Source organism: Leucopleurus acutus (genome assembly GCF_964270905.1).
Source record: "Leucopleurus acutus genome assembly, chromosome: 3".
NCBI lineage: Eukaryota > Metazoa > Chordata > Mammalia > Artiodactyla > Delphinidae > Leucopleurus > Leucopleurus acutus.
This window is the reverse complement of record NC_139145.1, coordinates 40005166-40028434: the sequence shown is the minus strand read 5'-3', so window position 1 is coordinate 40028434 and position 23269 is coordinate 40005166. Positions and strand designations below refer to the sequence as shown.

General features: G+C 47.3%; 1 protein-coding gene across 2 annotated transcripts; it reads right to left on the bottom strand.

Moving 5' to 3' along the window:
* Positions 1-1359: 1359 nt before the first annotated feature.
* Positions 1360-22195, bottom strand: C1QTNF2 (C1q and TNF related 2; the record flags this gene model as incomplete). 2 transcript variants are annotated; one of them, XM_082836956.1, is made up of 3 exons in its annotated part: positions 1360-1973; positions 5772-6024; positions 22076-22195. In XM_082836956.1, 3 exons carry the CDS (start codon positions 22193-22195, stop codon positions 1360-1362), a joined length of 987 nt encoding a protein of 328 aa, XP_082693082.1. The 2 variants fall into 2 exon arrangements, with proteins under 2 accessions (XP_082693082.1, XP_082693083.1); XM_082836957.1 differs by lacking the exon at positions 22076-22195 and having other exon boundaries at positions 1360-1751; positions 1956-1973; positions 5772-6015.
* Between the last annotated feature and the right edge of the window lie 1074 nt (positions 22196-23269).

Here is a 23269-nt window from a genome sequence, read left to right as displayed (position 1 = left end):
GCACACTAATCTGCTTGGGCCCCAAACTCCTTCCTGGGTTTCTCAGACCCATCCCAAACTCATATGTTCTGTGGCCTAAAGAGAATGGAATTATTTTAAGTAAACTCCATTTCATTTACGGAGGGGTTCACCCCGTCCAGGACCACCTCAGGCAGCGTCTCCTTTCCTTTCCTTTGCCCCCCAGCCCCACTTTTCCAGCTAGGAGACGGTCAACCCAATCTGCCAGGGACCTGCGGTTCCATCAGAAAGTTCTCTCCAGCAATCAACCTGGGAGGCTTCTCAGCACGAGCCACTCAGATCCCTGTACGCTGGAAACCCCTGGGGCGGGGGAAGAGATTCATCTGTATGCTACTCACATCGCCCAGTGGTTCTCAGGCATGCTGGGGTAACCCAAGTACCTCACTGATTGAGAAGCGGGCCCGCAGGTGATTTGTTACTAATAATGAAGGGCTTAAATGTGACACTGACTTGCCTCACGCGTGGAGCAGATTCAAGTTTATCCCTGCATGACTGTCACGCTCACACCTGCTTTCTTGAGCTGAATGAACTCTTTGCCACGACCTGTGAGGTTCCGTGTAACCTTCCAGCCTCGCACCTCAGGTCCCTACCTCCTTTCTCACTCACCCATCCCTCTGGCCTTCAGCCAGTTCCGCAGGTGTGCCAAGCTCTTTCCTCCACACCTGCCACTCTTTCTGCCAGGACACCCCTCCCCCTTTGCCTTGCTATATCTCCTGTTTTAGGGCCCAGCTTAAAAATTTTCTTCTTGGTACTGACTTGGAGGGGACTTCAGAGAGCCTTGAGGAGTTGGGGGGGCTGGAGATATTCTGTTCTTGATCTACATGGAGGTGACAAGTTGTGTACATATGTGAAAATTCATTGAGCTGTCCATTTAAGATTTGTAGACTTTATGTAAGTAAACCCAAAAAGATGATATCTAAAAAAACAATTTCACCCTTTTCCCTGTCTCCTGTTCTTTCTATTACTCTCAACCATGGCATGTGCATCTCCATCTTGCCACAATAATTATACTATTTGTTGGTTTGTTTGTAAATTTTTTCTCCCATTAGAATGTAAGCCCCACGAGGAGAGAACCACCGTCTGTCTTGTTCACTGAGGTACCTTCTGGAGTGTAGCACAGTGCCCGCCACATAGTACATATTAAGAAAATTAGCAAATGGATAGATGGAAGGATGAATAAAAAAGCTTGGATTTAATGATGGAGGAACAGAGGGGCAGAGGAGGTCGGCCAGAGGTTAGAAGCTCCCAACTTCCAGTTCCCAACAGACAGTTTAGGGGTCTTGCTCTGGAAGCCCAAGCTCAGGAGCTGGTGCCCTCCTCGGTGACCCAGCACTGGCCTGTCTACACCTCATTGGGGTTGTCCTGGTCGGCATAGATGAGGAAGCCCGTGAAGAGGCTGTCGGTCCAGTATGGGTCATAGAAGAGCCCATTCTGCTCTGAGTAGAAGATCTGCAGCCAGACCTCGTCACCCTGTTTGAGAGCCAGGATGGTGGAGCCCGAGGCCACATCGTGGTTGCCCGTGTTGGCGTCGAAGGTCCGGATGCGGTACTGGCCGTTGTGCACCAGGCCGATGGCCAGGTGCTTGTTGGCCAGCGTGATATCGTAGGTGAAGTAGTAGATCCCTGGCACGCCGCAGACGAACTTGCCGCTGGACGTGTTGTAGTGGCCGCCCTCGTTCATCAGGATCTTGTCGAACTTGATGGGCAGCCGTTCCCTTGGGTAGCTCTTGGTCACTGCCACGGAGAAGGCCGACTTGGCGTGGCCACTGCCGCAGCTGCAGGGGCCCGGGAGTCCAGGCTCCCCCTTCTTGCCCTTGGGCCCCTTCTTGCCCGGTGTGCCATGCTTTCCTGGGGCACCACTGACCCCCTTGGGGCCGCGAGGGCCGGCCCGCCCAATGGCCCCTGCTTTGCCCTTTGGTCCTGGCTTTCCCCGGTTACCTGTCCGGCCAGGTGAACCTGGAAGACAGAGCAGCTGGTGTTATGGAGGGGACCTCAGAGAACTAGGCAGAGGCCGTTGGCCTGGGCTTTCCATCCTTAGAGCACAAGCCTTTGGATAAGGGAAAGAACATGAAGGCTGTGGAGTCACATAGAAATGGGTGCAAATCCTGATGGTACAACCAGGGGCACTTCTCCCTTCTTATCTGGAAAATGCGAATGTGACACATACCTTCCAGAATCATGTGGATCAGGGCAAAAATAACTTGTAACAATTCACGCCCTCCCCTTGTCCCGCCTTCTAAGGAAGAGTCTGATTTGTCTGCCAGGTCAATCCTTCCCCCGGCTGTGCTGGTAATGGGTTGAGACAAGAATTGCAAGAAGCCTCTTGACTTCAAACCATTGACCTTAGTGAACTCCCTGCCCAGTGCCCAAGATCCCTGCCCACGTGGGCAAGGTTTTTTTTTTTTTGCGGTACGCGAGCCTCTCACTGCTGTGGCCTCTCCCGTTGCGGAGCACAGGCTCCGGACGCGCAGGCCCAGCGGCCATGGCTCATGGGCGCAGCCGCTCCACGGCACGTGGGATCTTCCTGGACCAGGGCGCGAACCCGTGTCCCCTGCATCGGCAGGCGGACTCTGAACCACTGCGCCACCAGGGAAGCCCCAAGGGCAAGGGTTTTTACAGCAGCATTGCTTACAATAGCAAAGCACTAGGAACAACTAAATGCCCAACCAAAGGGAGATAATGAGAAAAATGATGGTCCATCCATTATGTGCAATTCTCTGCAGGAGTTTAAAAAATGAGGCAGATTTGCATGCACTGTTTGAAAACTTCTCTAAACTACACTGTGAAGAGGAACAAGCAGGTGGCAGAAACTTCTTTTTGTTCAGAGGAAACCACAACGCTATTTCTACACCCATTTAAGTGCCTGGCACATAGTAAACACTTGCTAAATACACTTGGTATAGCCTGCAGAACGTTTTCACAGTATTACATTTTCACAGTAATATGTGTCTGTAGAACACCTCTGGGTTTTTAATACCCATACTCTAATAATGTGCATTTCTCTCAATACAACATTTTTTGGCTGATGATTATGTGGGAAACATTTATATTTATGTCCCCCAAACTCAATACAACATTTTATACAAACTGTATCTGGGTAACGACTGGAGTCACATCCAAACACAATGGCGGTACGGTTGATACAACTGGCAGACTGGCAGAGCTGTGGGTAGATGCTTTGGAAAGCATGCCAGATGTCAGTCAGGGAGCCTGCTGCTGGAGGGGTTGCCAGGTGCTAAGCAGTGTCTTAGCATCACAGCACACAAAGCAAGTGTTCGTTAACCATCCTACAAACTGGGTGATCAGCAGGTAATGTTGCAGATATTTCACATCCTAACAAGGTACTTGGCTCCTTACTTGTACACATACAGGGATTTTTCTGTGCTTTAGAGTTTTGTGTTCACGTGTAATGCATTTAAATTTTTCCTATTTTAAGTAACCGGGAAATAGATTTCCAAATAGCATTTTCTCACTGAACATCTAGTTTCCAGGAACGGATTGCTTATGCTGAGTGCCTGGAAGTGTTTGGTATTATTATACATACATGTAAATATATGAAAGAGGCCAGGGAGGTTATACATTTAACCAATTAATAGTGGTTACCTTTGGAGGATGAAAGGAGGATGACGAGGGGTAAGAATTAAGAAGAAATCTTGCTTTATTAATACTGTTTGAATATATTACAATGAAAATGTATTTGTGTATTATACGTGTAATTAAAAATAAATAAAAGGAATGGGGGAAAAATAAAACTAAGAAAGGTCAAAAAGCTGTTCTTTGAAAAAATGAAAATCAATGAAAGGTGGGAGAAAGGACCATGAGAAGAGGAGGAATAAAGACAGGGTCATTTTGGATTGGAGTTTTTTGGGAAGACAAATAGATAAGGAAGTTTTATGACGTGTTATGGTGTGTGCTTCCTTTTTGATTTCCTTTTTTGAGAAACTTCTGGAAAAGCTGACTTTTACTTGTCAAGACCTCTCTGGAGGTGGGTTTGTATGTGTATGTCAGGGGGAGGGTGGTTGGAGATTATCCTGTCCTGTGACTGGTCCCAGGATGACCCAGCTTTATCTGGGTTATGTGTGTCAGGACCCTGCATCTCTCAACACTGCCTTCCTTGGTGTGTTGGCTTCATTCTCAGCAGAGACTCAATACATGGCAGAAGAGACAGCCAAAACAGCCCCAAACCTACATCCTCAGAGTTCTTAATCAAGGTGGGGAAAGTCAAGAGCAGAGATATCCTGTTTCTCTTAGGGTTCATAAGGATGATGGATCATGTCATAAAATGTCATGCAAACTCTGGCTGGCTCTCCTTGGAGCACACGCTCAGATCCCAATTGATCACTGTGGTCAGGAAATGGGAACTATGTTGTCCAGTGCCAGACATACTCGGACCCCCCTTAAGTCAAAGCCATTATCATTATTTTTATAGTTATTCTTCTGGAAAGGAGGTGCTTTTGGAGGAATTAATTTGATCTGGTAGGAAAGGGCCTGGATTTGGAGTCTGCTACCAGCCTGTGGTGTGAGCTCAGCAAGTCTGTTAAGGGGCAACTACCATTTATTGTATGTCTACTCTGAGACAGGTGCTTCACATGTTATTTTATTTCATCTTCACTGCACCCGTGTGAGGTAGGTCCTGTTATAATCCCAATTTTAGAGAAGAGGAAACTGAGGTTTGGAGACGGGCGAGGTAATTTGTCAAAATTGGTATCCAGGTTTGTTACAAAGTTTAAGTTCTTGCAGCTGCGACGTGCTGTTCTCAACTTAATCATTCTGATTTTGTGTCCTCATCTGTAACACGGGGATAATAAGAATACCTCATCCATAGGATGGTATTGCTATACCAGCAAATGCGCAGCATACTCAAAAGCGCTTTGTCAATGTTAAAATGCCATACAAATAAAAATTATGATTTCACTAATGCTCGAAATGTACACTTTGGGATGCTGCTGACACTGAAAAGCGCTTGGTTACTGGGGTAAGCGTTCAGAGATATAAGGAATGTCAAGGATGAGAAGGGCTGTAGACAGTATCCAACTTGTCTGCTACCTGCCTGGCACCCCTTCCTTCGGGAAACTGCCCTTCACTACTTCATGTGGTCCTAGGGAGGCTGTCAGTCACAGTGGCCAACTGCCGTCACCACACACTCACACACCCCAAGGGGTGGGCACTTGACCCAGTCCTAGCAAATGGTGGTACTTCACCTCCATAGTCAAAGGGATTGGTCCAGGATGCACATGTGATCAAGGAGACTCAGTCATCCTGAGAATTGCTCTGTGGATCAAGCCATGAGGAGGTAGGCTTGAGCCCACCAGTGGGCATTTCATAACTTCCAACATTTGTGAGAACAAAACCAACACACCGAGAGAAGCAAAGCCTTGACAACAATATTTGAGCTCCTAGACCCAGCTATTCCTGAAGCTCAGCTCTTGGACTTACTAGTTGTATGAGCCAATAAATTCCATTTGGGGCTATAAATTGGGTTTCTGTCGCTTGCGACCGAAAGAGTTCTGAATAATATTTCAGGAGACTTGCTTAAAGTCACTCAGCAAATCAACGGTGCAGCTGGGGCAGGAACAGATCTGATGCTCACTGTTCCTTTCCAGAGAATATACTGCTCTGTTTTTTAAAGACACATTAATTTGGTTTACAATGAAATGGAATTCACATTAGTTTTCATAACTTTGCCAACCCCTTTCGTGTCAGATGTTGTCAACCCCAGGTGGGGACAGGAGAGACAGGCACTGGGCTTCTTACCTTCCTCTCCGCTGTCCCCCCGGTCCCCGTCCTGGCCATCTCGGCCATCTTTGCCTGGAAAGCCCATCCTTCCGACCATTCCTGAGGTCCCTGGGGATCCTGGGGGGCCCGGTGGGCCCTGGGGGCCAGGCAGGCTGCAGATGAGTTGAGGGGAGCTCTTCTGGAAGTCCCTGCGGGCGAAGGCACCAAGCAGCGGGTCGGCCGCACACGGAAGGGCACAGGCCAAGAGCACCCAGGGGATCATGGTGGTCACCTATGGGAGGCAAGAGAGCTGTGAGCTAACTGGGGGGGGTCAGTCAGAAAGGCATCAAGAGGAGGAGAGGGCATCTGGGAGAGACACAGTTGCATTTCTGATCCTTCCTATCTCCCACATCACATACAAGTAGCTGGACAGTGTCATCACATCTTGAGGACATATTTGGATGAGCTGAGTCATGGACTCAGAATACCCTTGGGAGGGCTCCTGCGGGGGAGGCACACGTCCTCACACTGTCACGCTCCAGAGTGGCAGGACTGACAGCCCAGTGACAGCTGCTGGGGAGGAGCTGTGGACGGAGAGAAACGATCCATGGTTTCATTCAAATATGTGGCATGAACGGAAAGTTACAAGGGCAGAAATATCAATACTTCCAACTGCAGGCGGTGATTTGCAACTAGGCTGCCTCTCCCAGAGGATTTGGGGCAGCACATTGGTGGGTGAGAAGTGAGGTGTCAGCTCTGAGCGAAGGTGCCCCAAGCCTCAACAGCACTGGTGGGCCGTGGGCACAGCTCCTCTGTGGTGGGCTCCCTGTGCACTAGGCCTGGGCTAAGAGCTTTCCACACGTTACTTAATCTCACGGCATCCTTAACGAATAGATACGGAGAGGAAATGGGGACTCAGAGAAGTTCACAGCGTGACTAAGTCAGGCAATTAGCAGTTGGCAGGGCTGGGATTTGAACGAGGCTGGGCAAATCCAGAGCTTGTGTGCTTTGCTTCAGGCTACACTGCTTTTCTTTTTTCCCAGTTAAAAAATAATAAAAATGATACACTCACATTGTTATAAAGTCAAATAATAGCATAAAGCGTATAATGAAAAATTGTGTGTGATCTTCATACCCACCCCTCAACCCTCGCCCGCTCCGAACTCTTTTGGGTATTTCTCTTTTGGGCATTTACTGACATTAAAAGACAATATGCTTACATGGTTTCTTTTTATCAATTTTGGACATTTCCTTTTGAACTCCTGTATGTGACAGATGAGGATTCAGCCCTCCTCCGTCACTCTAGGACCCTGTTTTCTCTCCCTCATGCAGTTCAGATATAATCTTTGACTGAATCAAAATTCACTCTGAATTATTGTGTCTTGTTTACTGCTAAGCTAAGCACTGTACTATAATTATACTTCCTTTCTTATACACACTTTTCCTACTGGAGATATTAATAATTTTATTTGCTTAGTTCTCTATGCCACTATTTTCTACATTATCGAATGTATCAGATAATTTACCTCTTCCATTTATTTTCCTAAAGACATAAGTCCTGGAGCCCTCCATTCCCTTTTTCCAACCTTTGTACATGCTAAGCTGTCATCCCAGGATTTTCCTTTATAACCATCATGGCAATTGTCTTTGCCTCTCTCCTGCGTTGTATCTCCTGCTTTACGAATCCCATGTCTTTCTCTTATTTTATTTTATTTTTTCACTCTCTCATTTTGGTGGCACATTTGGTGTAATAGCTTCCTGGAAAAGACGTGTGGGATGTAATTTTTTGGGGACAATTTGCAAGCCTCAATATGTCTTAATTTCACACCGTGTCCTTAAGGCTGGGGCATGATCACACCAGAGACCAGAGTGTTATGTGCCCAGACATTATCTACCTCCAGCCCCTCACCGGGAAGATGCAGAAGCCAAGGTCCAGAGCAGAAATAAGCCACTTGTTCAAGATCTCTCAACAAACTGGCTCAGTCACTTTGTGACCAACAGCCTCTCTCCCTGGAATGAAACCAGGAGAGAGAACATTCCAGGTATGACTTCTTGCCTCTAGGGTGAGCTCTGAAGTGGTAACTGGCTTTGTGACTTTAGGCAAGCCCCTTTCCCTCTCTGGGCCTCAGTTCCCCCCCTGAAAAATAAGGGGTTAGTTTCTACACTCGAGCATGCATCAGATCCACCTGGAGGGCTTGTCCAAACCCAGACTGCTGGGTCCCACCCCCAGAGTTTGTGATTTGGTAGGTCTGCGTTGCGGCTGGAAGATTTGCATGATTATGTGGTATGTGAGGGACACTGATGCTGTCGGTTCACGGACGCATTTTGAGGACCACTGGACTAGATGATTTCTAAGCCCCTTCACCTCTGATGCTGACTGAGACTTTCACAGTCCACTTGGCCCTCTCTTACTAGATATGAAGTCTTGCTGGCTTCTCCGTTCCCGCACAGCCTTCAGCTGCCTCATCACAGCCTTCAAGCATGAGGGGGCTCCCCGCAGTCGTGGCACTGGCAGTAAGGGAGGACCACTGCTCAGGTCTCACCCTTGGAGCTCACAGTTCCCTCCTGGGCCCTCAACCTCCCTTCCCTTCACATGCTGCTTTGCCCGAGGCCTGGGAGCCTGTCCATACCACTGCGCCACCTCTGGAAACAGGCCGATTCTACCTTTCCTCCTGACCCCTCCAAATCTTTAACCCTGGGAACAGATGAAGGGGAGAGAAGACCAGGCCTCCCCTGCCAGGGAGAGGAGGGGAGACTGCAGCACTGCACTGCGCTGCCACTCGGGGGCCTGGTCTAGTTCCAGCTCCAAGGCTCACCAACCTGGTGACTTTGGATAAGTTACTTTCCTTCTCTGGACCTCAGAGAATAAATGTCACAGAGGTGTCCCTGGCTAGGTAGAGATGATCTAGTACCAGATACTGCCTTAAATAACATGACATCATATAGTAACAAAGTTATTGTCTTTTCAGTTTCTGTAATCCTGATGAATTGAAGAAAAAAGTTTCAGTTTGGTGATAGTACATTTTTCATGCCTCTATACCCCTTTCTAATATCACTTTTGCACAAAGAACACTGTCTTCTGTGGCAGTGCACACCCATTATTAAAGAATCTTGAGCAAGGCTCCACAAATAAGCATGGAAACCTTGGAAACCCCCAGACAGGGCCACAGCGCCTGGGACCCTGGAACAGAGCATCTGCTAGGACGCAAGGAAGGCCTGTGGCACAACGTAAAGAAAGGGACTTGACAGGGGCACAGGTTAGGTCTGGGTATCTAGCCCTTGGGAGAGGGTGCAAAGAAAGACTTAGTGGGTCAGGGAAGGAGGGTGTTAAAATCAAAATTCTCACCTGAGAACCAGGACACACGAGAGGCTGCATGCTCAACTGAGAGGTCAGGCCAAAGTGAAGAAATGACAAAGGAATAGTTTGAGAGCTCATTCCATAACTCTGGGCACTCTTGGATTTTACTGAATAAAATGCAACCCGTGTGGTGGGGAAGGGGAGGAGGCGTGGAAATGAATCTGAGGCCTGCCTCTGGAAGCTGGTGGGTGGGAAAGTGGCTGGTTGCTGCATGAAAGGGGGAAGACAGAGCTCTCAGTTGCACAGAAACCGGGCTGACTGCCTTCTCGCCTGCCTTCTCTGGTAGACAGAAGGTGCCAGACATTCCGCAGCCCCAGCCCGCCTGAGCTGGAGGCACCAGGACAGAAAGTGAGGGGCCCAGCAGTGATAACCATGCAGGGTGGATGCCCGAAAACCAGAAGCTGAGGGCGAGGCCTGGACTTGCCGGCAAAAGAAAGTGTGGTGGCCCGCTTCACGGCTGTTACAGTCAGAGGGCTCAACCTGGGAACCGCCAAGGAGCCCACAGAGGGCCCCCAACAAAAGAGACATCCCTGTCTGCCAGGCCCGGACGGGCCGAGGAGCTTAGCCCTGTTCCTGCCAAGAAACAAGAATCCCCCTGCTGTCTGTCCCTTTACTTCTCCTTCCCCTCGTTCCTTCAGCCTGGAAAGAGGTGAGCTGAGAAGGGGGGCAGGTGGTCCAGCCAGTCTTACACCTGCACTGGGGGACAGGAAGAAGTCTCACCTTCGGTGCCACCTGGGCTCCACATGGGCTGCATAAGTGATAGTGGGAGGTGGGAGGCAAACTCGGTGGAAGTTACATGCATGATGGACTTTGGAAAACTGTCCTAGGCACTCCCCAGGCCCCAGGAATCTCCATCTCCTTCCCTTGTCTACTTAATGAGAATCTTACAAAACTGGTCTTAGTGTTACTTGTGAGCTGGGACACATCTGGGGCCCCAGAAGAGAAACCGACTTCTCAAAGCAGGTTTGAAATAGTTTGGAAAGTTGCAACCTGCGAATATTTGGGACAAGGGAGGGAGGGAGGGCGGAGGAAGTGAGCTGAGAGGGGGGCTCACTGAGTGATCCTGCTTAGTGATGCTGGCCCAGGGTGGGCCCCAGTGGCGGGGCGGAGGCTCTGGAACACGCAGGGAGGAAGGGATTTCTCAGAGCTGGAGCCTGGAGGTTCCTGAAGCAGCTCGAGCCAGGAACTGTTTTGGAAATAAAGGCGGGGAGACTAGGTTCTGGTTCCAAACCTAGAGGGAGGGAGCAGAGTGTCTCTGTTTCAGAGGGGCACCTCTGAAAAAACCAGCTCCAAATAGCCCTGCTCCCAGCCTACTCTCCACACCACAGTGGTGGAAAAACCTGGGGATGAGGGCTTGGAGGGGGGCCAAGGCTGCAAGGCATCCAGACAGGTGAACTCTTGCCGGGTCTTAAAAATAAACTTAGAATGACAAACTTGAAGAGAGCCCCAACGGGCCATTTAAGCCAACCTCATTCGTTACTGACAGGGAAACTGAGGCAGAAGCAAACTGACTTAACTGGACACCTACAAACTTCCAGGCACTGTGCAAAGCTCTTTATTGGAATTATTTTATTTGAAGTTTACAATAAACCCTATGAAGGCAGTAAACTTATAGTCCCGTTTTTCAGAGGAAGAAACAGAGGCTTGGGGACTTCCCTGGTGGTCCAGTGGTAAAGAATCTGCCTTCCAATGCAGGGGACGTGGGTTCGATCCCTGATCGGGGGACTAGGTTCCCACATGCCGCGGGGCAGCTAAGCTTGGCGCGCCACAACTACTGAGCCCGCGAACCTCAACCGCGAGCCCACACACCCAGGAGCCCGCGTGCCACGACTAGAGAGAAGCCTGCATGCTGCAACGAAAGATCTCGCATGCCTCAACGAAGATCCCGTGTGCCACAACTAAGACCCAATGCAGCCAAAATAAATAAATAAAATATTTTAAAAAAAAAAAGAAACAGAGGGTCTGAGAAGTGAAATGATTCTACCCCAAATCACACAATTCGAGTACTGGGGAGAACATTCGAACGTGTGTCTGAGGGGCTCTGAAGACTATATGTAATGTACTATGCCTTGTTCCCTTCCCTGCTATTTTTTTTTTCCCCTGTCTTATAGAAGAGTAAACTGAAGCTCGGAGAGGTTAATTTGCTCATGTTTATACAACTTGTTCATGGCAGAAGTTACATTTGAACTTGGGTTTGGCAGACCTTAACACCCAAATGCTTTCCATTATGTCAGTGTTTTTTGGATTTTTCTTCCTAAATATCTGAAATTACAGAAGAGACCTTGAAGCATAGGCCAAAGCCACACACAGCAACAGAGAAATTTCTTTGATGTCTCATCTTTTATTATATCATATAAAATACATGGTTAAGAAAATGTAAAAGTGATGCTTTTTCTCCTTCAGGGTACTTGAGATTGATGCTTGAGGAAACCTCCTGTCCTTTGAGAGGCCCACACGTGGTTTAGCCAAGGTGATGGGGGGCAGCCTCTGAGCCCTGACATCCCACCATTGGGATGCCCCTTTGGAGTATTAACGGGGTGTTCCCAGGGGCTGAACCAAAAGACCAGGGTGCACAAAGCACCTCCCCTTCAGCCCCATCACCTCATTCCTTGCTTAGAGCCGTCAAGAGCCTCCAGCCTTGTCTCTTGCTGCCTCCACTGGCACTCTCCAAGCCCAAGCCAGAGAGATCCTTTATAAACGTAACTCAGCCACATCACTTCCTGGACGGTCTTACTCCAGTGGCTGCTGGCTGCAGATAGCAAACCCTTGATGTGGCCCTAAAGGAAATGGCCCCCTGCCTCCATCCTAACCCTGGTTCTTCCCCTCTCTTCCTGCACTCCCCCCATTTCAGGCGAAGCTCCATTTCACCCTTTTGCCTGCAACCCGGGGGCCCACCCTCTTGGCATGCTGGCTCTTTATCTATTGTGTTTCAGCTTAAATGTCACTTCCTCCAAGGCCTTCCTCTCAGACAGCTCTCCCTTTGGAGCCCAGCTCCTTGTCCTGTCTTTCCAGCCCTTACATCTCACCCGTATTCATTGCATTTGTCTGCTTGCCCACTTACTGGGCCTCTCCCGTTAAAATGGAAGCCCCATGGGAGCGGGGACACCAGCTATATCCCCAGGGCTTCCAACTTCTTTGCTCATAGTGGGTATTCAAGAAATATTTGCTTGGTTAATGCGTGTTTGAGACCCAGACTCCGCCCTGAAGAAAATTCACGGTGAACAGAAAACAAGGCTGTGGCCTAAATCCAAAAGGGCCCTGATACCCCTGGATTCAAAGAAGTTTTCTCCTTTCCCCAGTTTTTCTAACCCAAACCCGATCCAATTCTAATCCCTCCTTCCTTTGACCTCCTAGAGCACAGGGCCCCTACCCCCATTCCAGGGAGGGGGCTTGCAGAATATTTTACATACAGCAGGTACTCCATAAATGTCTGTTCAATTGATAAGAAAAAATAAGCGTTAGTCCTTCTTCACCTTTAAAAAAACTATCTTAGTTCCTAAATTGTCCTTGCTGGTGTAAGTTGACCAGAGAAGGCTGCCTGGTAGTCTTCCTGCTGAGGGGAAAAAAATGTTACTTGGCTCAACCCCCAAAATGGAATCATGAGGTGCTAAGCTGGGATGAAGTTCTTTAGTCTGGTTTTAATTTACCCAGTCCCTGGGTTCCTCATCTCTGAGTTAAGTAGCTCATGATTCGTAAAGACAAGTGTTCTAGGAAAACACTAGACGCTTAAAGGCCCCAGCCTGAGGTCCCCTGTCAGGGGCGGAGCCTTCCTCCTCCTTGCTCTTGCCCTTAGCTCTCAGGACATGAACCCCTGGTTCCCTCCCAAGGGCCCTCTATTCAGACTGTGATGTGAGAAGGGCCAGCAGTGCGGATATGGGTCTCTCAGTGCCTCTACCGGAATGTGGAAACTCCAGGGACACTTGTCTGGGCCTTGAGCAACGTGGCTGAGCCTGAGTTCTGCACAATCTCCCTTGGAGACCGGAAGATATAAATTGTGCTCAAATAAATTTGACCTGTTGGTTATGAGGTTGGACACACTGACAGGTAGGGATGGTGTTTCACTCAGTGACTAAGAGCTGTGGGAAACACAGCCACTTAGTTTCCTCAACTATATCCAATGGAATAATAGTATACCTACCTCACGGAGTTCATCCAGGAATAATGAGATAATGTATTCAAAGCTTCTAGCCCCGAGTGTGACACAGTAACCCTCTCCCTCAGAAGCCGTCAGATAGCTGCCTGCCCCATGTTTCAAGTCTCAGGGCTAATACCTCCTCAGACAGGCCCACCCCTGCTTGTTTGCTCAGACCACCCTGGTCCTCCTTCCAAAGCACTTGGCCCGAGTTGTGATTATACATTTTTTGTTCCTTGGCTCATTAACTTTCTGTTGTCTGTCTTCCCCCTGGAGTGGAAGGTCCAGGAATGCAGAGGCCCTGCCTGTCTTGCTCTCTGTTATGACCACAGCTTAGCACGGGGTCTGCCCTGCCCACAGTAAGGGCTCAACTCACAGCTGTTCAACGGCCTTGAATGAAATGGTCACTCGTGTAACAAAAGAGCAAAGGGAGCAAAAGGATGACAAAACCACACTTGGCTACTGAGGGAAACCCAAGGAGAACACTGGTCTTGGATTCAGAACATGTGGGTCCCAGGCCTGGTTTTATAACTCACTGGCCACGTGGAAAAAGTCATTTCCTCCTAGCCAGGCCTCATTTTCTCACCCGTAAGATGGAGATCATAACCCTCACCCCATCTGCCTTACAGAGTTCTCCTGAGAATCAAACTAGATAACCAATGTTGAAAGCAGAACATGATACAAAAGTTAGAGCCTTGTTTAAAATCGTAACTGTCACCAACTGCAGCGGAACTAACAGCGTGCAGTCCTGATCTCCCACTAGGAGCCCCTGGAGTGTTTCAGGTGGAGGACACCTGAGCCTGATGCAGCCTGGCAATTCTCCCTGCGTTTGCAGTTTGCAGGAAAGGGCTGGTGATGGGATTGGGGTGACGCTTGCTCGCAGATGAAGCTCACTGAAAATTCGCTTTGATGGGAGCGAAATTTCCATGATGAAAACACCCCATGCCCTCCCTGAATTCCAAGAAGCAAATTGGAAACAGCTTCTCTGAGAAGCTGACAGAGGCCGATGGGAGGAGAAAGGGTCTGGCTGCCGTTCCTCCCGCAGTGCTCACGGAACCAGCCCCCTTTCCTGGGATCTGGAGACCAATGCCCATTTGGAAACACTCCAGCACTGAGTCTACATACAGAGGATTAAAAGTCATGGGGCCCACTTGCCAAGAGGCCTCAGAAAATATTTGATCTGCTGTTTTCTCCTCCCCCCACCCCCGTGCCCCTGTTTTTGGCTCAGTCTAGAAAGAGGTCCAATACCAAAGCAAGACCTAATGACGGAGCAGGAGCCAGGATCTCGCGAGGTTTGTCTCAGCGGGAACTCGAACGGCACCGCGGAAGTCAGCGTGGCGGGCCCTGCGTTACCGCCACCAAGGTCTACTTTCTGACAGATACGCCCAAACTCTTACACACCAACACGCGTGGCATGTGATGTGGTGGGCGTGGAGCCCACCCTCTGGGTCCCTGGCTGCTTCACGTGGGACTTAAGTCTTCGAAGTGAGGGCCAGAGTCAGGCTCCCGGGCGGCTGAAGCCAAAGCCGTCAAGCTTTGGACCTGCCCACAGCTGTTTTCCGCCCTGGAGACCAAGGACCGCAGTGAGAGAAGCAGGCAGCTGACGTGTGGGGTGTGAAGACGGGCGAGGAGGCCCGAGGGTGTTCAGAGCCCTGTATCCACTTCTCCTGAGGGCCGGCCTCCAAGTGGCCGACCAGAGCGCTGCCCCATAGGAGGAGGATGTGAGACGCATGTGTCATTTTAAGCGGTCTCACTGCCACGTGAAAAAGGTAAAAAGCAGGTGAAATTAATTTTCATATGTTATTTCGCCCGGTATATCTCAAATATCATCATTTCAACATGTAATCAATGTAAAAATTGTTGAGGCATTTTACATTCTTTAAGTGCCACTAAGTCTTCGAAGCCCAGTGTGTATCTCACACTTGCAGCACTGACCACGTTTCAAGTGCTTGATAGCCACACGGTGGGTATTGTATTAGATGGAAGCAGAGTTGCTGGAGTTGAAATCCCACCAACTAGCTGTGGGACCTTCTACAAGTTACTTATCCTCTCTCCCTCATCCTCATCCTCTTCAAAATGGGGACGATAAGAATAGTACCTACCTTAGAAGGTTTTTATGAGGATTTAATTTTCCTAGAGTAAGGCCTGCCCTATGGAAGAGATATAAAAGCATTAGCTATTATTTGTCCTTCTGAAAAGCAAACAAGATGATGGATGTTGAAAGCAAAACATGATACAAAAATTCAGACCTTGTTTAAAATTGTCACCAACAGCAGTTCAGCCAACGGAAAATCACCCTGACCTCCTCCATGAGTCCTGTGGCATTTCAGGTGGAGGCCCCTGTAGGCTCCTAATAAATTCTCCATTTTCAGGTAAGATAGTTTGAATTTTATTTCTGTCTGTTGCTACCAAAGGAGATTCCTAGGGAGGCTTGGCCTTCACTCCTGCCGTTCCGTCCTGAGGGAAGGATGAGGGTGTCTGGCTTGGCCCTGTACCCCTGATCCACCTGGTTTGTTCAGGCTCCACAGTACAGAGATAGGTGAATCAATGGGAGAATGTTTATCTCATCAAGTGACAGGAGGCCAAATGGGCTATCACGTATGCAGGTACTTGGTACCATGGCTTGGAAAGACTGCCTAATAAATGGTGTGGCTTATTCTTATTGCCTTGGAGGCCAGATACTGGGGATCTGAAGATGAAAAGATGTGGTTGCTGCTTTTAAAGGGCACACCATCTGGTTATACTGAGGGTCCCACCTGGCCTACCTATACCAGGAGAGAAAGCAAGCCTTGCTCCTCTTTTCTCTTTGATACAGGCTCCCCTGAGGAGCATCCAGGACCATACAGAAGGCAGGGGAAGGAAATTTGGGGGTTAGATGATTCCTTGGAAAGATGTAGAAAGGACTGTGCTTGAAGATCCAGGAACTGAGGGAGAGGAACAAAGTCTGAACTCTGAAGGGCTGGGGAGAAAAAGCTAAGTTTTTTTTTTTTGGTGGTACACGGGCCTCTCACTGTTGTGGCCTCTCCCGTTGCGGAGCACAGGCTCCGTGGCCATGGCGCACGGGCCCAGCCACCCTGCAGCATGTGGGATCCTCCCGGACCGGGGCACGAACCCGCGTCCCCTGCATTGGCAGGCGGACTCTCAACCACTGCACCACCAGGGAAGCCCACTAAGTTTTCCTTGACTTCCCTGGGCTTGCTGGTTTCCATGGAGTCACTTCCAGTCAGGCTGTGGTGGGCATTCAGGGTAACTCTAAAGATCTGACACAATGCTAGCCTTCGAGAGCACAGAGCTGAGCTGGTGGTTAAGTAATGGTTAAGGGTCATTTTCTAGCTGTTTGACCTCTGTTAAGTTATTTAATCTCTCAGTTTTCTTGTCTGTGAAATGGGAAAAGCAATGTGTATCGTCTTATTTGAATCATTTGAATTTGAAATAGCATGGTATAAAAAAATTTATTGTTTCACTTTATGAGTGAACATTTGTCAAGAACCTTGCAAGGCTATTCTAATAGGTAAACAGAAATTCTCATGGGTAAACAGAAATACCTGCCATCCTTCAGCTGTATTGAATTACACCAGTTTGAATTATTTGAGGTCTTTAGGAATGTCTCCATGAGTAATTTGATTGCTCATACTTCCATTATAGAGTAACTGTGAATATTAAATAAGATCATTCAGTAACAGCCCACAGTAAGCACTCAGTATTGCACTATATGAAAACAATGAGAGATATAATGGGAGAAGGAATAATGAGCAGACCTGGGTCTGCTGTTTCCTCATCTGTAAAATGGTGAGAACAGTGAGCTTGTGAGGAGTTGAACAGTTGTGAGCTTTGGGATAAATGGCACTGAAGGCAGTTGTAACAGCTGAGGTGATTTTACAGCATGGCATGAATGCAAAGGTGCAGGATTTCTACGGGTGTGCCCTACTTTAAACAAGGATGTAAAATTGGAATTCTGTCATTCAGTGATCAGATTTTTGTTAAGATTGCAATGTGCAAGGACCTCTGGCTGAGAACTATGGAAGATGGTCCTGCCACCGAGGAAGTTATAATCTAGACAAGGGGTGACCAGCTGGCTTATCAATGACCTTATGCAAACCATAGACTGCACCATGCTTCTGGGTTTTTTGTTGTTGTTGTCTTTTTTTTTTTTTAACGTTTGAAATTGTTGCCAATGTAAAATTTGGGAGATTTTATGTTAAAATCAAGATTTCAAAATAAAATACCTAGAATAAATCTAACCAAGGACGTAAAAGGCTTGTACTTGGAAAACTGTAATGATGAAAGAAAACAGATGGAAAGATATAACATGCTCATGGATGAAAGAATTAATATTGTTAAAATGACCATACTACCCAAGGCAATCTACAGAGTCATTGCAATCTCTATCAAAATACCAATGGCATTTTTCACAGAACTAGAACAAATAATCCTAAAATTTGTGTGTAAACACAAAAGACCCCAAAACAATAGCCAAAACAATCTTGAAAAAGGGGGACAAAGCTGAAGGTATCACGCTCCCTGATTTCAAACAATACTACAGAGCTGCAGTAATCAAAACAGTATGGTTCTGGCACAAAAAGAGACACTTAGATCAATGGAACAGAATAGAGAGCCCAGAAATAAACCCACAGTTGTATGGTCAATTAATCTATGACAAAGGAGGCAAGAATATACAATGGGTCAAAGACAGCCTCTTCAATAGATGATGTTGGGAAACTGGACCATTTTCTTATACCATGTACAAAAATAAACTCAAAATGGATTAAGGACTTGGAATCATAAAACTCCTAGAAGAAAAGATAGGCAGTATGCTCTTTGATATTGGTCTTAGCAATATTTTTTTTTAATATGCCTCCTCAGCCAAGGGCAAAAGTAAAAATAAACCAATGGGACTACATCAAACTAAAAAGTTTCTGCACAGCAAAGGAAACTATCCACAAAATGAAAAGACAACCTACTGAATGGGAGAAGATATTTGCAAACAATATATCTGATAAACGGTTAACGTGCACAATATACAAAGAACTCATACGACTCAACAGCAAAAAGACAACCTGATAAAAATTGGACAGAAGACCTGAATAGACATTTTTCTAAAGATGGCCAACAGACATGTGAAAAGATGCTCAACATCACTAATCATCAAAGAAATGCAAATCAAAACCACGATATCATTTCACACTTGTCAGAATGGCAGTTATCAAAAAGACAACAAATAAGTGTTGGCCAAAATGTGGACAAAAGGGAACCCTTGTGCACTGTTGGTGGGAATGTAAATTGGTGCAGCTACTATGGAAAACAGTAAGGAAGTTCCTAAAAAAATTAAAACTAGAAATTCCATATGGTCCAGAAATAGCACTTCTGGGAAAATGCATATCTGAAGAAAACAAGAACACTAATTTGAAAAGGTACATGCACCCTTATGTTCATTGCAGCACTATTTACAATAGCCAAGATATGGAAGCAACCTAAGTGTCCATCTATAGATGAATGGATAAAGAAGATATATATAATGGAATATCACTCAGCCATAAAAAAGAATGAAATCTTGACATTTGTGACAACATGGATGGACCTAGAATGGACCTAGAGAGTATTATGCCAAGTGAAATAAGTCAGACAGAGAAAGACAAATACCATATGATTTCGCTTACATGTGGAATCTTAAAAACAAAACAAATGAACAAACATAAAACAGAACAGACTCAGAGATACAGAGGACAAACAGATGGTTGCCAGAGGGGAGGTAAGGGAGAAGATGGGTGAAACAGATGGAGAGTGAGAGGTACAAACTTCTAGTTATACAATAAATAAGTCACAGGAATGTAATGTACAGCATAGGAAATACAGTCAATAATATTGTAATAACTTTATATGGTGACAGATGGTAACTAGACTTACTGTGGTGATTATTTTGTAGTGTGTAAAAATATTGAATCTCTATGTTGTACATTTGAAACTAATATCATAACTCAATTATACTTCAAATAAAAAAAAAGATTTCCAGCTTTTCTTGAGAATCTGGAGGATCTGCAGCATTCTGGCAGGGCACCAATTGGCTACCTCTTGGACAAGGTGTTATGGGCTGAATTGTGTTTCCCCAGAATTCATATGTTGAAGTCCTAACCCCCAGAAGCCCAGAGTGGGACTGTATTTAGATATGAGATCTTTAAAGAGGTAATTAAGGTCAGACAAAGTCATATGGATGGGCCCTAATCCAATATGACTAGTATCTTTATAAGAAGAGGAGATTAGGACATGACACCCAGACCAAGGGATAACCATGTGAGGTCACAGTCAGAAGGTGGCCATCTGAAAGCCAAGGAGAGAGCCCTCAGAAGAAACCAAATCTGCCATCCCCTTAATCATGGACTTCTAGCTTCCAGAACTGTGAGAAAATACATTTTTGTTGTTGAAGCCACCCAGTCTTTGTGACTTTGTTATGGCAGCCCTAGCAAAGTAATACACAGGACCTATATTCTTCAGTGTCAAGTCTTCACCACTCCTAAATGTCATGCATCCTGTTCACTTATGTATCATGCATGGCCTTTGTTGGCGTATGATCTAGAGGAAGAGGGTATTCTCCATGTGTTTGTTCTGCATGTATGTTGTGTGTTCTTATTTCAAAGCTCTGATGTTCGTTTTCTCCTTTAATTCTCCCCACAGTTCTAAGAGGCTGATGCTATCATCCCCATTTGGCAGGAAAGAATACAGAACTCAGAAAAGTGAAGTCATTTTTCCCAGGTCAAAGTTGGGATGTAACCCAAGCCTGTTGATTCAGGGCCCAGGGCTCGTGCCCCTCTATCACGGCCCCTCTGCTTGGGCACAGGACCCATGCACATAAAGCCTTAACTAACAGGGCAGCTGCGTGTGTGTGTTATAGAAGTAAGCCAGTTACAGCAATGCACAAATCCAAAGGAATATTACTTCCTTGAAAAAAGATTTGGCATAGAATTCCCTTCAAAAGTAAACCTAGATTAGAATTTGATTAACAGAAATCTGACTTATGCAGGAGTTCACCTCATGGAGGTAAAGCCAGCTTGGCAGTCCTCTGACCTGGAGGAAGGAGTGGGGGAAGCTGTGAGTATATACAGGGTCTGTGTTGCCCCATGATGAACATTCAGGAGTAGAAAGCACCAGACACTGGGACTGTAGGAAAGAAGGTCCAGTTATCTATGTCCAATCTGCAGGTGAAGATGAGAGGAGGAATAGCAAGATAGGGAAGAATGGAGGGATTTGCAGAGAAAGAAGTAACTTCTTGGGGGAATTTGCTGAATATTTGATGGAGGCCGAGTAGGTTTGAGATGCCCCAGACTTGTGAAAGAAATCTCAATTCATTTGTGTAATGACACACTGTACACGGGAACAAAGTATACGCACATATGGAAATATGGCCAGTGTACACTGTTAAGTGAAAAAGCAAGTTGCAGCAGGGAATGTCAAGTATGATTTATCCTTGAGTTTAAACAAGATAGACACAGATAAATAGAGACGTGTATGTATGTTTGTGGGGGAAATTCCTGAAAGGACACACATCTCGTTAAAGGGGTTACCTCCCAGAATTGGGAAGGAGTGTGTGACCTTTCACTTTTCGCTTTCCACCTTTTTGTACTGTGTGAATTTTTTAAGGTAAGCATTGTCAGTTTTGTATCATTTAAAACAAAAGGTAACCCGAAGGCTTAAGGATTGGAAGACAGTCAAGGCTGTGTCCCTGCTAAGGGATGGGGAGAAGTCAGACATCTGGGAAGAAAGGAAGCCTGTGCTGCTCTGGATGTATTAGAAAGAAGGGCAGTAGTGAGGTTCTGAAAAGTGTGGAAGGTTTGCCAAGCGGCAGTTGAAAGTGAGCATACTGGATATGATTACCAGATAACGGAATGAATCAGAGAAAAGCTGTGCAGATGGGAGGGCAGAAATGGAGGAGCAGAGAGGACTTGGAACACTAACTGAGCATCAGCCTTGGACTGGCACATATAGGACACTGTCGTTGCTATTGCTGCTGGTTCAGTGGGGTCTCTGGGAGATGGCCAGTCTAAGGAGGTGACCCTTGAAGGGTTCCACGCAGGACAGTTTTGCAGTCAAAGGGTAGAGGACAATTGCACTGAGGTTGTGCAAAGGATTCAGGCTTTAGGGGAGAGGCCTGGACTGGGAGGCTGCAGGGAGCCAGTGCAACCGTTTAGTTGAGAGGAACAGCCCTGGAATGGGGCAGTGGCAGTGGGGATGGAGAAATAAGAACAAAGTAAATAAGACAAGGCTTGGAGACAAGTAGTGGGGAGGGAGAGTGAAGAGAGTTGTGAAGAAATGGGTGCAAATCTCAGCTTGCCTGTCTGTATGATACATTTGATTAAAGAAATGTTGTCAAGAGTCAATTAGATAATGCACTTGATAAGTAACTATGATTGTTAGCTCGGGTATTGGGCTCAGACTTACCAGGCTTCAAATCCCTTTACCACCAACTACTAGCTGTGCAACCTGAGCAAGTCATTAACGTCTCTGAGCCCGGTGCCCCTTCTGCAGGTGGTGATAACCTGTTGTCATGGAAACGAAAGAGCTTAAGTGGAGGGCTGGCAGGGCCTGGCACAAAATAGGTGCAGGACAAATGGTCGAGCTATTACTATTAATGATAAAACCTCTGAGCACAGAGCCTGGCACACGGTAAGCGCTCAGTAAATGTCAATTCATGTTGTAATTCATAAGGCTGCCCGGCCTGCAAAGAGGGGGTGTTGGCAGTACCCTCTCGCCCACCTCCTCCTACCCGCGCCAGCACCGCGTATCCCCCCTCCCCGCCCGCACTTTCCATCCCTGCCGGAGGGTGGCGGGGGTGCGGACTGGGCAGACCGCGCAGACACTTACCCTCAGCGCCGCCGGCCACGTCCAGACGGGTCTGCAGCCACGAAGCTCTGGGCCGTCCCGCCTTCCGTAGCTGCAGCCCAGCTGGCTCCCGCCCCGGGCATACTTTTCCCATCCCGTCATGGGCGGGAGAGCTCTCCGCCGGGTCACGTGGGCCGGCCCGCAGCGAGGCGCGCTCTCTTGGGCATCGGTTGGGAAAAACCTTTTAGCTCCAGCAACAACTTGAGTGTGTCGATGCATCGCTCTGTGCGTAGAACTTGTCAGTGCATTTGAAATTTTCTGTGCACGAGAGTGATTGTTACCCAGGCGTTTGCAAGTGCGTGGGTATGTGTGCATGTGTTTGAAGAAGCATGTGTGTTGCTTGTACATGAGCATTCATCTCGCTGTGGATCTAGGGGTTGTGCTGTGGGCATGACAGCTTATAACAGAGTACCTCTTCCTGTGTACTGAATGTGTGTGTACTTGAGAGTGATTAGGAATCGTGTGTACATGTTTAGTTTTGTGTGTGTGTGTGCATGCATAAGTGCATGTGCCCAAACATACATCAGGGCTGTGTCTGCACATATATACGCACATATCCAAGCTTGCAGCTTGGTGTGCAACAGAAGTGTACTTCAGTTTCAGTGTGTACACAATAGTTGCTGGATATATGCGTTGGGTGCGCATTTAAATGTCTGTGTGAGTCAGCAGTAACTTCTTATCAGTGTGTATGTGCATAATGCTGTGTGGCACCTGTTTGTGCGGTGGCTCTTTCTGTATGTGTTTATATGTATATGTGCTTTGGTGTGGATTTGGTCCATAATGTGAGTGTGCACATACATAATAATGGACAGGCACCCCTGTGTCCCAGCCCTCATCTCCGTCCTCCCCAGAAGATGAGGCTTCGCTGGCCTCACTAACTGTCTGCCCAGCCTCAGGTCATTTAGAGACATGCCCCTGCTTGAGGACCCCAGCTCCCAGATGGGCAGAGTGACCATGTTTAGGTAGCAAGCAGACACTAGAGGAAAGAAAAGTCATCAGAGGCCTGGGTTTTGCTTCTCTCTATTCCTTCCACTGCTCTCTTCCACTAGCTACCAGTATTTCACTTGGCTGCCAGAGCATCAGGTGAACAGATGGTGTATGACCCAAGGTTTATAGTCAGAATTTTAATGCAGATATGCATTAGAATTCTCAAGCTGGTTCCGCCACCTTAGCCAA